A 15,409-nucleotide genomic window follows, 5' to 3' on the forward strand; every position below is an offset into this window, starting at 1 on the left:
TTAGGTTTTATTTTTAAGTGGAGGAATTCTCTGGGTGAGCAGGATTACTGAGAATCACAATGCAAGTAAGTGTTAGTTTACCTGAAATACAAGTTTATAATCTTTGAAAAGATCTATATTTAGAAGATCACTTTTAAGATGAGATGGAAAAATTAAGACATCATAGCAATGTTGATCCACAGCAAAGACTTTATTATCAATATGCAACACAGATTTGACTTTATTATAGCCTTTTTTCTTCAAACTATGATAAACTTCTTCAGGGCTGTAAATATATAACATTAGGTTTTAATTAAAAATATAACACGTCAAAAGTGTTATTTAACACTAGAATCTTTTTCCTACAATAAATAAAAATATCACTGCAAATATTGCATCTAATGGAACTTGTAATTTTAGCCAACAATAAGTTGAAAAACAGAGACAAAAAAGTTAACACATTTATGTAATTACTTTTGGTAATCTGGTGATAAAATCCTGAACTAAACTATGATTCCCCAAACACTCCCCCAGATGAGCCCCCCATCCATTAAAAAGGTAATATTTCTTATCACATTATTTTGAAAGGCAAGTGACTTAAATAAAGAACTTGATTAGAAATCTTACCTGATTTTACACGTATTTATCCAAGCATAAAGTGGCAAAGTTGAGGCCCTTAGTTCCTGGTTCCTAACTGTTTCTGGAAGAATGTGGTAAATTGAAAGGGCATCATGTTTGATTCGACATCTTGCCAATGCCGCAGCCAATTTTGTCTTAAAACTAGAAACAGAAAATCCATTCTTGGTAAGTACTGCATTGAAGACAAGACTATCAATTTTCCACTAGAAACATTAACAATTAGAATTTTAACAAATACTTCTATAATTCTATTTCAAATTTTTGAAGTCTAAAATTAAAATTTGCCATATTTAAAAATGGAAATCCAATAATCCTGCTTCTTTTCTTCAGTTTTTGATGTCTCTGTATAGCTGTGTATCTCCTCAAATATTTTCTTTTTTAAAATTTATTTATTTATGGCTGCATTGGGTCTTCGTTGCTGCACGCGGGCTTTCTCTAGTTGTGGTGAGCGGGGGGCTACTCTTCATTGTGGTGTGCGGGCTTCTCATTGTCATGGCTTCTCTTGTTGCGGAGCGTGGGCTCTAGGCACGCGGGCTTCAGTAGTTGTGGTACGCGGGCTCAGTAGTTGTAGCTCGTGGGCTCTAGAGCACAGGCTCAGTAGTCGTGGCGCACGGGCTTAGTTGCTCTGCGGCATGTGGAATCTTCCCAGATCAGGGCTCGAACCCGTGTCCCCTGCGTTGGCAGGCAGATTCTTAACCACTGCGCCACCAGGAAAGTCCTCCTCAAATATTTAAAACAATTGCTGGCTGAGAGACAAATTTTATGTAGTGAAAAAGGTGTAGGATTTAGAGTCAGACAAACGAAGTTAAATTCAGGCTCTGGGGCTTCCGTGGTGGCGCAGTGGTTGAGAGTCCGCCTGCCGATGCAGGGGACAAGGGTTCGTGCCCCGGTCCGGGAAGATCCCACATGCCGTGGAGCGACTGGGCCCATGAGCCATGGCCGCTGAGCCTGCGCGTCCAGAGCCTGTGCTCCGCAACGAGAGAGGCCACAACAGTGAGAGACCCGCGTACTGTAAAAAAAAAAAAAAAAAATTCAGGCTCTGTCACTTACTAGCTGTGTGACCTCAGGTGTGATACTGAATCTCTCATCAGCCTCAGTTTTCTCATCTGTAAAATGTGATCAGCTCACCTTGCAATTAATGTGGTGATTAATATCATGTGTGTAAAATACTTAGCACAGTGCCTAGCACGTGGCAGGCCCTCATTATAGGTCAGTTATTATTATCAGAGATGGCAACAGTGTACTCTTGATAAGATTAAGGAACTTTCATGAATATGTATCAAGTCCTTCCCAGTTCTGACTATCCCATACCTCAAAATTCCAAATAACAGAAAAGAAAAACAAGAACTGTTTAGCATAACCATGAAGACCCAATGATTTTTTTTTTAATGTCATAGCCCAAATTTTTAATAAATGAGAATACAGGACTTACTCTTGACCTATATTCATAGCATTTTCACAATAGGAATCTAATTGAATAATAAATCTCAAGGATAACCTTGAATGAGAAATGAGGAAGGGATGCCACAAAAAGTCAAGTTCCTTGAGAATGGTGCATGTGGCTGCAGAAAAGCTTAATAAGATAGAGACAGAGAGCGAGAGCAGGGGGTGGGGGGGGGGGAGGGAGAGAGGGAGGGAGGGAGGGTGAGAACACAGGGGCACTTTGGGTGGGGGTAGAGGGGAGGGTTATCAAACATTAAGCCTTCTGGGGCTATCATAGAATTAGATTTGTGGGAACTTCCCTGGTGGCACAGTGGATAAGACTCCGTGCTGCCAATGCAGGGGGCCCAGGTTCGATGTCTGGTCAGGGAACTAGATCCTACACGCATGCCACAACTAAGAGTTCGCATGCCACAACTAAGGAGTCTGTGTGCTGCAACTAAGACCCAGTGCAACCAAATAAATAAATTAAATTAAATTTTAAAAAAGAATCAGATTTGTGTAGTGCTATGTCCTGATGTCATAGAACTACAGCAAGGGACATTAAAAATAATTATATATTAATGCACATCAAAGAATAAATTAATATAAAGGGGATGAGGTACTGTTCTATATTATACACTGAGATGTTTCTGAGAACAGACTATTTTTGACTAAACAGTCCTTCCAAATACCTACGTAGTTCGAATTTACCATAATAAATGCTACTGACAATTATTCAATCATTAAATATAAAGATCAGAGATGTGAAGCCTAGAAAAATGTATGTGTTGTGTATATACAGGGAGTATAGGGAGAAAAGATTTTCCAAAACCCAGATAGCAAACATTTTGGACTGTGAATTTTAATATAATTTAATCATATAAAAAGTAACTTGAAGTATATGTACAGTTATAAAGATTCTTATATAAACATACAGTATCAGATTGAGGACAAAGACCAAATCCAAATGCTATTAGGATAACAAGATATATCACTTCCATAAATAAAATATCCTGTGATTGCTAAAAATACTTCCATAGCTTTAAGGTAGACTGCAGTGATGAAAACGGAAGCAAAAACAGCCTTTCCCAACATTCTTGATCCAGAACTCCAAATCCTGCTACAATTTGTGCTATGGCAGAGAGTTGCTTAATTATCTTTTTATCAGCATCCCTGTCATACATGTAGCCAGAGCTTTGTTTCTGTATGTTAAATTGTAGTTATATAATTCCTAAGCTTAAATCTTAAATGAACCCATTAGCTACAGGCCAGAATCCAAACTCTTTATCATGACACACAAGGATATTAATAATTTAACCTGAACCAACTCTTCCTTCCTCAATTCTCACCACTCACATCCATAAATCTACCTCTAGTCACACACTGAACTATTTACCACTTTTGCTTACATGCCACATCCATTCCCCTCTTTCTCTACTTTGCTGTTCCTCTGTCTCTCCAGCCAGTATGGTTTGGACTCTGCAATCAGATTACCTGGGTTCAGATTCTGGTTCCACTAATTACTAGTTATGTGACTTTAGACAAGTTACTTAGCTTCTCTAAGCTCTAGGAATTAAGAAGTAGTATCTAACTTATAGAATGGTTGCAAAGATAATTTTGAATGTATTTAAAGTTAAGTTATTCAAGAAACGATAATGATTAATATGCTTATTCTTTTTTTTTTTTTTTTTGGCTGTGTCATGTCTTAGTTGAGGCACACGGGATCTGCATTAAGGCATGCGGGATCTTTCGTTGAGGCACGGCTTCTCTCTAGTTGTGGCGTGCGGGTTTTCTCTTCTCTAGTTGTGGTGTGTGAGCTCCAGAGCGTGTGGGCTCTTTAGTTGTGGCACGCGGGCTTAGTTGCCCCGCGGCATGTGGGATCTTAGTTCCCCGACCAGGGATCGAACCCGTGTCCCCTGCAGTGGAAGGCGGATTCTTTACCACTGGACCACCAGGAAAGTCCAATATGCTCATTCTTTTATTACTAGTATTAATCAAGTACTGCTATCAGACCTGAGCTATAAAGATTAAAAGATAGTTTCTACCCTTAAGTAATTTACAATTAGGTGGTAAAACAGACATACAAACAAATAATTATAGCTCAACATGGTTAATGTTATAAGATACATAGATAAAGAAGAGAGTAAATGTATTGGAAGAAGAACAAAATCAGCCTAAAGGGACTTCCAAGAGGAGAAACCTGAACTATTAAAGGAAAAGCAAGAATTTTCCAGACCACAAGAAGAGAAAAGACATACAGACAGAGGGCAGAGTACCGTAAAAAATGGAGATGTTAAACAGCAAAGCATATTTACAGAGCAATGTTTCCATTTAGAGCAGAAACCTACAGATTTCTATTCTAAGCACCACTTCCCTTCTGGGAATAGAAACTTCCCCTCTTACGAAAAATGTTCCTCTCCTCCTTCCATTCATATAATTTTCTTGGGAGGTGTTCCTAACTGACTCTGTCTCCTTGACTACAGTTGATTGGGAGAGGGTGAGCACTTGACCCAAACCAGAGTCAAGCGAATTTTTGTGTGCAGCAACCGAGAGTCAAGCCAGTCTTTCTAGTTTTCGTGCTGTGTACGATGTAAAGCTCCTGAGTAGTCAGCAGCCAAGTTTCCCATTCTATGAACAGAAGAAAAGATCCAAGAATGAAGGTAAAGCACACAAAGAGGCAGAGACTAGAGTCGAAGAGAGCCCTGATGATACTTGAGCCACAGGATTTAGTTAGTAGAAGCGTAGCCACATCAATGTCTTTCCTGCAAGTCTCATTGTTCAATTCTTCCGTGTGATACCTTACAGTAAAATTTCTCTTTTGTCTAATCTAGTTTGAGTTGGAGTCCTGTGTGTAGTCAAAAAAGAATCCTACCTAATACAAAAAAGGTTTTACTCCGTGTTGGCTTCAAATTTTCAGAAATTTTATCTAACAATGAACAAAATATTTCAAGTTTTTTTTGTTGTTAGTTTGTTTTGCTTTTTGTTTTTGTTTTGTTTTGTTTTGGCCACACCACATGGCTTGTGGAATCTTGGTTCCCTGACCAGGGACTAAACCCAGGCCCTCCGCAGTGAAAGTGCCAAGTCCTAACCACTGGACTGCCAGGGAATTCCCAAAATATCTCAAGTTTTGGAGTGCCATTAGTAATGCCTAACACAAAAGAAATATGGTTCTCTTTAAATATAAATTGAATATTTTCTTAATGCCAAAGGATAATCTTCAGTGAACTGTTTGAATTTCCCATACAAATATAAAAGCAGACATCATACTGACAACTGTTTCAGAATATTCACTAAGTAAGTGAAATGGGCTAAGAGTTTCCAAAGAAGGGGTGGAGAGAATATGAGAGACAAAAACCCATGAACAAGTGTTTAGGGAGCATTTCAGCAAATGAGAAACCCTGGAGCATTATGTGAATGAGAAAACTGAGGAATAGAAGAAAAGGGATATATCCAAGCAAAAGTGATTTATCCCAAAAATCCATGGATGGTTTTAACATTCATAAATCATTCAATGTGAATTACCTTACCACATTAATAGAATAAAGGAGAAAAAGGGCTTCCCTGGTGGCGCAGTGGTTTAGAGTCCACCTGCCGATGCAGGGGACGTGGGTTCGTGCCCCAGTATGGGAGGATCCCGCGTGCCGCGGAGCAGCTGGGCCCGTGGGCCATGGCCGCTGGGCCTGCGCGTCCAGAGCCTATGCTCCGCAACGGGAGAGGCCACAGCGGTGAGAGGCCCGCGTACCCCACCCCAGAAAAAGGGAGAAAAAAATGACCATTTCAGATGCTCACCCCAAAACTCTGATCTGTTTTCTTACTTTAGTAAGACTACAGTTTTCCTCTTGAGATCCTCCTTCCTGCACTGCAGTTGGAAAGTACCTGTAGGTATATAGCCAGGACTATTCTAGGGCTCACCTCATTTGTTTTCATTCTCTCAAGGATCAAAATTCTGTGCTGCTTTTTGTCTAATGTTCAAAATATTTGCCTCATATATTTTGTCCATCTAGCTGCTTACAGGAGGAATATAGCTTGATCCTAGATACTCTGTCATGACTATATAATCACTTTTTTAAAATATCACTTTACCTGCCATGTGGAACAGATTGTGAAAAAGTAAGACTTACAGGCAGGGAAGGAGGACTACTATTGCAGTAGTCCAAGTGACCCATTATAGTGGCTTGGATTTGGACAGTAGGAGTGGAAATGGAAACAAGTAGACACATTCAGCATGTTTTCCAATTGGAGTTACAGAACTTGATGTATTAGGTGTGGTATGGGCACCGGGGAGGGGAGGAAAGAGGAATCAAGGATGATATCTAAGAAGCTGGTGGTGCCTTAATTGTAATGCGGAAGGTTTCAGGACAGTTTTGGGTGGTTTGGGAGGATGGACCACTAAGTCTTTCCTCTCCTGCCTCTCTACTCTTTCACTGCCCATTCCCCAATTCTGCCTCACCAAAGCCCAACAAATTATTTGGCAGAATCAGATTCTTGGGCTAGTGTAAGGCAGGGGGGGAGTAAGAAAGGAAGAAGCTGTGGTCTCCTTTTATTTAACCCAGTCACATAGTATTTAAAATATAGTTGCATTTTGTACAAGGAATGAGTTCTTAAAGACCTTGCATATGTCAAAAATGATAATAGGTGTCATCTTGGATTATATCCCTAAAGCTATGAACAAATGAAGAAAAAGATACAAGTTGGACTAATAAGAACCTGCTATATAAAAAAATAAAAGAAAATTTTTAAAAAAAGATACAAGTTGGTAGAGTGATAAAACACAAGGATCTCTGGAAGAGACAATAACAACAAAGATCAAACAATTTTCATAAGGAGGAAATAATTCTCATTCAATTTCTTGCTAAATAATTACTTCTATCACCTCTTAAAATTAGTCTTCGTCTTCTTGGTAGAAACGTAACAAAAGTATACTTCAAGCTTACAATGATTCTATTTCCCTGGGGACAACAGTGCCCAGCCCCAAGCCACAGATGATCTACAGATGTTGGCCGCTACCATTCTGTCTCAGTTCAGAATTCTGCTCCATTGGCTATGGGGGATTGGCCCAGGGGAATGCACCTGACCTATATGGAGCCAATCAAATTCCCAGGGGAGGGATTATAATTTAGAATTGGGGTTAGAGAGAATAAGTTAGTCTAAGTGAAGAAACTAACAACTGTAACAAGTAAGCTCAAGACGTGGAGTGCAATAGTAGGGTTTTCTCCATGTAGACTAGAGAAGCAGAGAAGGCAGATCTGCAGAGGAAAAGAATGTAGCAGATATTGAGAGAAGCAGAGTTAAAAAGATAGAGACAAAGAAGCAGAGATAAAGGTCCTGACATCTTTCCAGCTCCTGCTTTCATCCTCTTCCTGATTCTCTGAGTTGCATGAGACGTTCCAATACCTTTATAAGAACATTTTCCATTTTGCTCAGGCTAACTGAAGATGGTTTCTATTACTTGAAAGCTGAGACTCTTGATTAAAACCCTTTAGTGTTATCTTTATACATGTATTTTCTCAGCATGATTTTTATCATTATACATGGATTTTTTTCAGTGTTATCTTTATATAAGTATACTGCACTACTGTTCTCTGCAATTCAATCACTAAATACACGCATTTCTCCTATAGCATATTATGAATTGAGTATAGCATGAATTGGGTATGAAATAACTTATTAATGTGGGAATAAGATCTGCATTATATGAAGCTCTATTGGTTTGGGTAGGGGGAAAAACTGCACTGACAGCTTCTTGCCCTGACAAGAATGCAACCAGATGTGTGTCAAGGCAGGAGGTAGCATGGTATGTATTATGGGGAAAGGGAAAAATCTGGAGAATCAGTAACCTAAGACAGTAATATCTTCTGGTTCCTCTGGCCTCCTGAGCCATGACCTTTGCTTGTCCTATTTCCTGCCTGGCTTGCTAACATTCTCAGCTAAAAATCTGCTGCTCATGAAACCACAGTCTGGTCTTTCTTACTTGGTTGGAGCCCTGTGGCTTTCCTAACCTCAGCTCTCATTATGCTCACTGAGACTAAGTTGAGACTTCCATGAACATCTCCTGAGTCCCGACTAAGTCAAACAGAAACTGACAGCAGCTCAGGAAAGCTGAAACTCAGAGCCTGTCCCAGAGCATACTGCCCCACCAACTTTTCTCTAATGTATCTGCACCCATCGAGGGTGCCCATCCTCAGAGGCAGGTTGCCCGGTACTGGTATGGGTGAAGTAGTTGCCCAGAAACCTATGCAGTAATCAGGGGCAAGATCCTTACTTATCTAACACAGAGGGTACATGCATCTGATTGCTTTTGCTTTTCTCCATCTCCAAATTTCTCATGGCTACAACTGACATGAGATATGACTATGTCATATCTTTCATCTTCTAGAGTACTTTAGCCACCACTCACTATCTTAAGTGGAAGGAGTAGTAGCATATAAATGGTTAAATCCTGGGCTCTAGAGTCAGCATTCCTGAATGTGTATTCTGGCTACTCCCCTTTCTAGCTCTATGGCATTAGGCAGGGTCCTTTAACATGTCTGTGCCTCAGTTTTCCCATGTGTAAAAATACAGGTTGGTAACAATATCTACCTCAAAGAGTTGTTATATAAAGAGCTTCTTATAACAATGATTGATACATATTAAGTGTTCAATAAAGGTAAGTTATTACTATAACGCCATTACGTGAGTCCTCTGGTCTCAACCTTCAATACTGTAAGTGAAACTGCTTGAGTTTCCCATAATAATATAAAATGACATATGACAACTGTTGCAGATTATTCACCTGGTAAAAATCTTCCTACAAGATGGCTGTTGTTGCTATATTGTGCTTTCTATTAAGGTTCAACGATGTAATAACAAAAGCCCTAACAACAGTAGCATTTAACACTGATTGACTATCTACTAAGTGTCTGACTCTAAGCTCAGCATTTTATATACATTAGTTTATTTACTTCTCACAACCACCTTTTTAGGTAGATGCTATTATTATCCCCATACTAGGTTTCTGCTGATATTTAGGATAGAAGGAAAACAAATTTAAAACATGTTAGTTTTGTTCTTAACTACTAACATGAAGTTGTAGATCTTTTTTTTCAACTTGGAAGAGTGACAGGTTCTTATCTACTGTTGGAATTTTCTTGTTTGATACATGTTAGATTTTTTTAAAAGAGCTATAAACAAAGCCAGGTAAACAAATAATAGCAGTTTCAAATGAAGTGTAACTTAAGTACGTGCTAAAAATTGTCAGGAATTTTTCATCATTTTCCAAATACTTACAAGTTGGATCCTACAATTCAAGCTTTGAAAAACAACTTGAATTTAAGCAGAATATTTACCCTGTTCAAGATTTGTTTGTAAAGGAACTCAAGAAACTTATCAACTTTTATATTTTTTCTCTATAAAATTTTAACAGTTATCTACACATTATATTGTACACAATTTCACCAGTGAAAATACCAATAATGATTTCATATAAAACATTGTTTTCACCTTTACAATTACCTGTTAAGAAGGTTCTCTACTTCTAGAACTTCCGCTATAGACTCTTCATTATCAGAAAGGAGACGAGCTTGAAATTTTCTATCTTGGAAATCATACAGCATCACAATGATAAGACTGTTCAAATGATCTGGCTACCAAGGGGAAACACACATAAAGAAAAGCATACAAACAATATCTAATAGCAATATTTTCCATTCCATTGTTTTTCATAAGAGAGCAGTCATAAAAATATGACTATTTTTACATAGTCTGGTTGAATTGGGAGATAGAAGAGGACTGCAAAGGGACTTCCCTGGTAGCACAGTGGTTAAGAATCCGCCTGCCAATGCAGGGGACACAGGTTGAGCCTTGGTCTGGGAAGATCCCACATGCCGCGGAGCAACTAAGCCCGTGCACAACTACTAAAGCACGCACTCCTAGAGCCCGTGCTCCACAACAAGAGAAGCCACTGCAATGAGAAGCCCATGCACCACAACAAAGAGTAGCCCCCGCTTGCTGCAACTAGAGTGCCCGTGCACAGCAACAAAGAGCCAACGCAGCCAAAAATAAATAAATAAATACATACATACATAAATAAAAGAAAAAAGAAAAGGACTGCAAACTAGAAAAAAAATCCAATAAAAAATAAACCTCTCAAAAAGGACAATTTTTGGCAGATTCATCAAAATGAAAGGAATAGGATCTATATTAGAAGCCTTAGAAGTATGAGAGTTAAGGACGTGTTTTGAAGAAGTCTCAGCATTAAACAAACTAGTTATTTAAATCTGAAGGCTTTTTAGTACTTTCTAATTAACAACCACGAGACAAGTAATCATGTAAAAGTTATACACTTACTATTATGGTACTTGGGAAGATATAGCTGTCTATTAATATAGTTTCCAAAATATCTTGAACTACAAGACAAGGAAAATGTCTGTTACTGAAAACTCCAAAGCTGAAAATGAAAATTTTGGAATCAAAATACACTTTGGACAATGCTATAAAATACTTTTACTTTCATATCTAAAACATACCTAATTCTTGATAAAGACTCAAATTACAATGACATGATGAAATATTTGTAATCTTTATGAATCCTGGACCCCTGTGACTCAGGCTCCACACGGAATCACAGTCAAAGCAGCATTATCTGAATAGCTCAAGTAGTAATAAAGGAATTCCAATCTTTAATTTATATCCCTTGAAAAACATTAAAGAGGATCTCATTTATAATGTCTTATCCTCTTTATGTTGCATATTGTTGGATTCAATTTGCTAATATTTTATTATACAGGGCACATGAGTCTCCTTTTGTTATAACTACTTAACTATATATATATATCATATTACAGATGCTTTAATAAACATAGATTTTTGTTCTGTGTTTATGTTCATGAAGGATATTGGTCTATAATTTTCTTTTCGTAATATCTTTGTCAATGTTGGTATTAGGATTTAAACTCTGGAAGAGTTTGTGTTAAATTGGTGTTATTTCTTACTTAAATATTTGGTAGAACTCACTAGTGACGACATTGATAAGATGACATTTAATCTAAGTCCCAAATGACAAGGAGTTAGCCATGTAAAGATCCGGAAAAAGAGAGCATTCCAGGCAGAGGGATAATTGCAGAGGTACTAAATGAAAACACATGAACACATTTTAAAACCTCCACAGGGCACACGAGTGTTCTTTTGTTATAACTACTTAAGTATATATATCATATAACAAATGCTTTAGTCAGTTAACAGGGAGCTAAGACAGCTTCAATTCATTCAACATTTATGGAACACCTCCTATATACACAATACACACTGAATTTCAGTTTTTATCTGGGGGATGGGAAAACTAAAAAGAATTGACAAACTTGGGAGCACAGACTCCGATTTTCATAGGAAATCTTTCAGGTATCACTACCCATATTTTAGCCACCAATTGTGGCTGTATTGTACAAGGCAATATCCCCATTTCACTTACAAGGAAAATGAAGTTTACAGTTTCACACCCTTAGTACTCGCAAACCAATTCCTATCTACTTCACAGTTTCTCAGCATGAGTCCCAATTTTTGTCACAGAAAATATACTTGTCATAAGAATGAAGGACTTCTAAGATAGCACACCTGCATAGGCTATAGAACTTTGAGCAATGGAGTTGCTGGACTCCTAAAAATAGGAGCAGTAGAATGAAGGAAAAGAAGACAGAACATGATTTTGCCAACACTGCATTTTTTTCCTAGGGCTCCTGTCAAAACTGACAATCTCTGGGCTGTCTCTAATATTGTGCAGAATGCATTGCCTTTATATATCTATAGTTTACAGAACATTCTCACATAGCAATATCAACATTACTTATGTATACTCTAGATAGTGCTTTCTATGTGCTAGACACTGTTCTAAATGCTTTCCATATATTAATTCATTTAACCCTCACAACCCTATGAATTAGGTACCATCATTATCCCATTTTATAAAGTAGGAAATGAGGCACTGACTGGTTACGTAATATTTTCATAGTCACACAGCAAGAGTCAGATCAGGGACTCAAACCCAGGCAGTCTGGCACCCAAGTGCACGCTCCTCACCACATTATGCTGCCTATCCTCTACTCACTCTTACAACAAACCATACTGGCTAAATAAAACATACTGCTAATGACTGATGTGGGTTATCAGGACTTATTTGAAGATAGCAAACCTCACCTATCCTAGTTCAGCACAATAGCTCCAATTATCCCTAGTGCCCCACTAATTAAAGCCTCTTCTCTTTAGTCTGTTGAAGGGAACTCTTAATCCTCATTCCTCATGTTTCCAATGCAGAAGGCCTTCCCTAGAGAAACACCCTTGGACTCTCTCCCTACCCCTTACTTATCACTCCATGTGAAAAGAAAATTGAGTTTATTTAATTAGTGAATTTGGAAGAATGAACAGGGGCATATATCACTCCCTCCCCCTTCCAGTCTTTGTCTGCCAGTGTTTCTGCAGGAGGTGGGCATGCATTCCAGACTGCTCTTTGCCACGTGCCTTGCATGAGTTGGGTGGAGGAATCTGCAATTCTTCAGCTGTGTCTAGATTAGACGGTAAGTTCTAATTCAGGAATAAAGTATTTGCAAGCCTGCTTGACTGAAGATCTAAAGCCATGTCCCCAGACATCTTTTTTTTTTTTTCTCTCCATGGGTTCCAAACTCAAGTGTAAAAGGAAGAGTGCTATTTATTGGACCCCTAAAACTCACACAGTCTGTCTGATCATCCCTCCCGTTCTGGAAGAAAGATGGAAGATATTTCTTCTTTTGACTCTCCCCTAGGTTCTCCTTCTCTATTTTTATTGTGTTCATAGAGTTTCCTTCAAATGATCCACTTTGTATAACTCACTTCTAGAACTTTCATTTCAAGGATGCCAAGGCTGAGAGGGATCAAGAAGGTGGAGTAGGAAGATGTGGAGCTCACCTCTCCCCCAAAAGAGTTCAAAATTACTTCTACATGTGGAACAATTTTCAGGGAAAACTAACTGGAAACTGGCAGAAGAACAAAGGCAGCAAGAAACAGCTCCACGTAACCAGGCAGAGACAGAAAAAAAAAAAAAAAGCATCAGGTTGGGAACTGAGCCCCCAGGAGTGACCTCTGTAAGGAAGAGAAGGTCCACACAGGTGGACCCTCGCCCTGGGGAGTAAGCAGGTCGAACCACAATCTGGTCATCCCAGTCCTGGGGTCCTACGTAGAGGAGACAGGCCCCCTTGTCTGCTGAGAAATCCACTGGGACAGACAGAGGGCTGGAGAAGCCTAGGCTCTACACGTGAGGAGTGACCACATGCTGGCTTGCTGAGAACCAGGGCAAAGAGAGCCTTGCACTGGCAACTGCCGCCTTGCCCCACTTCCCAATCCAAAGGGGCAAACACCCTGGCCCCATTCACTCCACACCACAGCCGGGCATGAAATCTGGGCAGAGACTCAGTGTAGCTGCACAGAGACAGACCGGGGCACCTGGGCTGTGATCCGGGTGGAGCCACAGCGGCCACTGTCAGCATGCATGTGAGGTAGCGCCACAGGAGCCTGCAGTGGCTAAGTGCTGAATCTTGGGCATATAGGCCCTAGGAGAGAACTCAATCTAGCTACCGCAGAGATAGCTGGGAGGTCCTGGTCCGTGGTGTGGATGGAATGGTGACAACCACTGTCAGCAAGCTCAGGAGTAGCAGTGGTTAGTCTCCTAGCAAGAATACCCCAGTGTGCCCACACCACACTGCAGCTTAGCACTAGATATGGGGCAGACAGTTCCTGGGAGTCTGCCACAGAGGCAGCCCAGACCTCAGGCAGCAGTGCAGTCACCTCAATTCCTGCAGCCACAACACCCCGACCCTCAGCCCCAGCCTACTCCACACCACAGCCTTTAACTAGATCTGAGACAAAACAGATAAAGGGACACAACCCTGGGCTGCTTCTGAGTGGAACTATGGATGCCTACACAGGCAGCACACAGGTGCTCTGTGACCATGTGGGCGTCACTTGCTTCAGAAATCACCTCCTTTGGGGCACAGCATGTACTCAAGGGCAATGGAGTCCGACTGAACCCAACCTTCAAGCCTTCCACCCCAACAACTGGGGAGCAGACCCTGCCCCTGACAGGGCAGTGACAGCCACGGAGCAGAGAGAAAGCCCTGCCTCACATCCAGTACAGGCTCTGGACACCAGAATACCAGCCACACTCCCATCAAGGGGATAATGGCCAGCACACCCTGAGGAAAGATGCAGCTGAAGTCCATACCAAAACCAGCCACTGTGCCAAAAACACTGGACACACACAATCTATTCAGGGACACTCCCACATAAAAACACCCTTCAAGACCACCGTAGATAACTGTTCCTCCTAAATTCATAGAGACAGAGAAAGTTACGTAAAACAAAAAGGCAGAGGAACTACTCCCAATTAAAAGAACAAGAGAAATCCCCTGAAAGAACAGATAATAAAACAGAGTTCATGGGCTTCCCTGGTGGTACAGTGGTTGAGAATCTGCCTGCTAATGCAGGGGACACAGGTTCGAGCCCTGGTCTGGGAGGATCTCACATGCCACGGAGCAACTAGGCCCGTGAGCCACAACTACTGAGCCTGCGCGTCTGGAGCCTGTGCTCCGCAACAAGAGAGGCCATGACAGTGAGAGGCCTGCGCACCGCGATGAAGAATGGACCCCGCTTGCCACAACTAGAGAAAGCCCTCGCACAGAAATGAAGACCCAACACAGCAAAAATAAATTAATTAATAAACTCCTACCCCCAACATCTTCTAAAAAAAAAAAAAAAGAGCTCACTAGTTTACTAGACCCTGAGTTCAAAAAGGAGATAATAAAAATTCTAACTGATTTAAGAAAGAGTATCGATAGAAATGCACATCACTAGAGGAATGAGGAACTAGAAGCTATAAAGATGAACCAATCAAAAATAGACAATTCAATTGCTGAGATTAAAAACCAATCTAGAAGCAATGAAGAGCAGACTAAATGCCACAGAAGAATGAATAAGTGACCTGGAAGATAGCAAAATGGAAATCACTAAATCAGAAGAGCAGACAGAAAGACAATGAAAAAAAAAATGATATCAACATACGAGATTTATGAGATAATACAAAACGTGCCAACGGATGCCTAATAGGTGTTCCAGAAGGGAAAGAGAAAGAGAATTGAAAGTGTAATTGAAGAAATTATGGCTGAAAACTTCCCAAACCTAAACAAGGAAACAGATCTCAGGTACAGGAAGCACAGAAGGTCCCAAATAAGATGAACCCAAAGAGACCCACACCAAGACATATCATAATTAAAATGACAAATTTATTTTATTTTATTTTATTTGGCCACACCACACCGCTTGCAGGATTTCAGTTCCCTGACCAGGGATCAAACCCGGGCCACAGCAGTGA

General features: G+C 40.1%; 1 protein-coding gene across 1 annotated transcript in view; it reads right to left on the minus strand.

Moving 5' to 3' along the window:
* NSUN7 (NOP2/Sun RNA methyltransferase family member 7) overlaps nt 1–15,409 on the minus strand; it is a 61,306-nt gene that overhangs the window by 36,600 nt on the left and 9,297 nt on the right. The window contains exons 3-6 of the mRNA XM_065878072.1: nt 10,366–10,424; nt 9,532–9,662; nt 607–759; nt 82–265 (exon numbers count right to left, since the gene is read on the minus strand). Of these exons, the coding sequence (XP_065734144.1) occupies nt 82–265; nt 607–759; nt 9,532–9,662; nt 10,366–10,424 (527 nt within the window). The remainder of the gene's footprint in view (nt 1–81; nt 266–606; nt 760–9,531; nt 9,663–10,365; nt 10,425–15,409) is intronic.

Source organism: Phocoena phocoena, chromosome 5, assembly GCF_963924675.1.
Source record: "Phocoena phocoena chromosome 5, mPhoPho1.1, whole genome shotgun sequence".
NCBI classification, from domain to species: domain Eukaryota; kingdom Metazoa; phylum Chordata; class Mammalia; order Artiodactyla; family Phocoenidae; genus Phocoena; species Phocoena phocoena.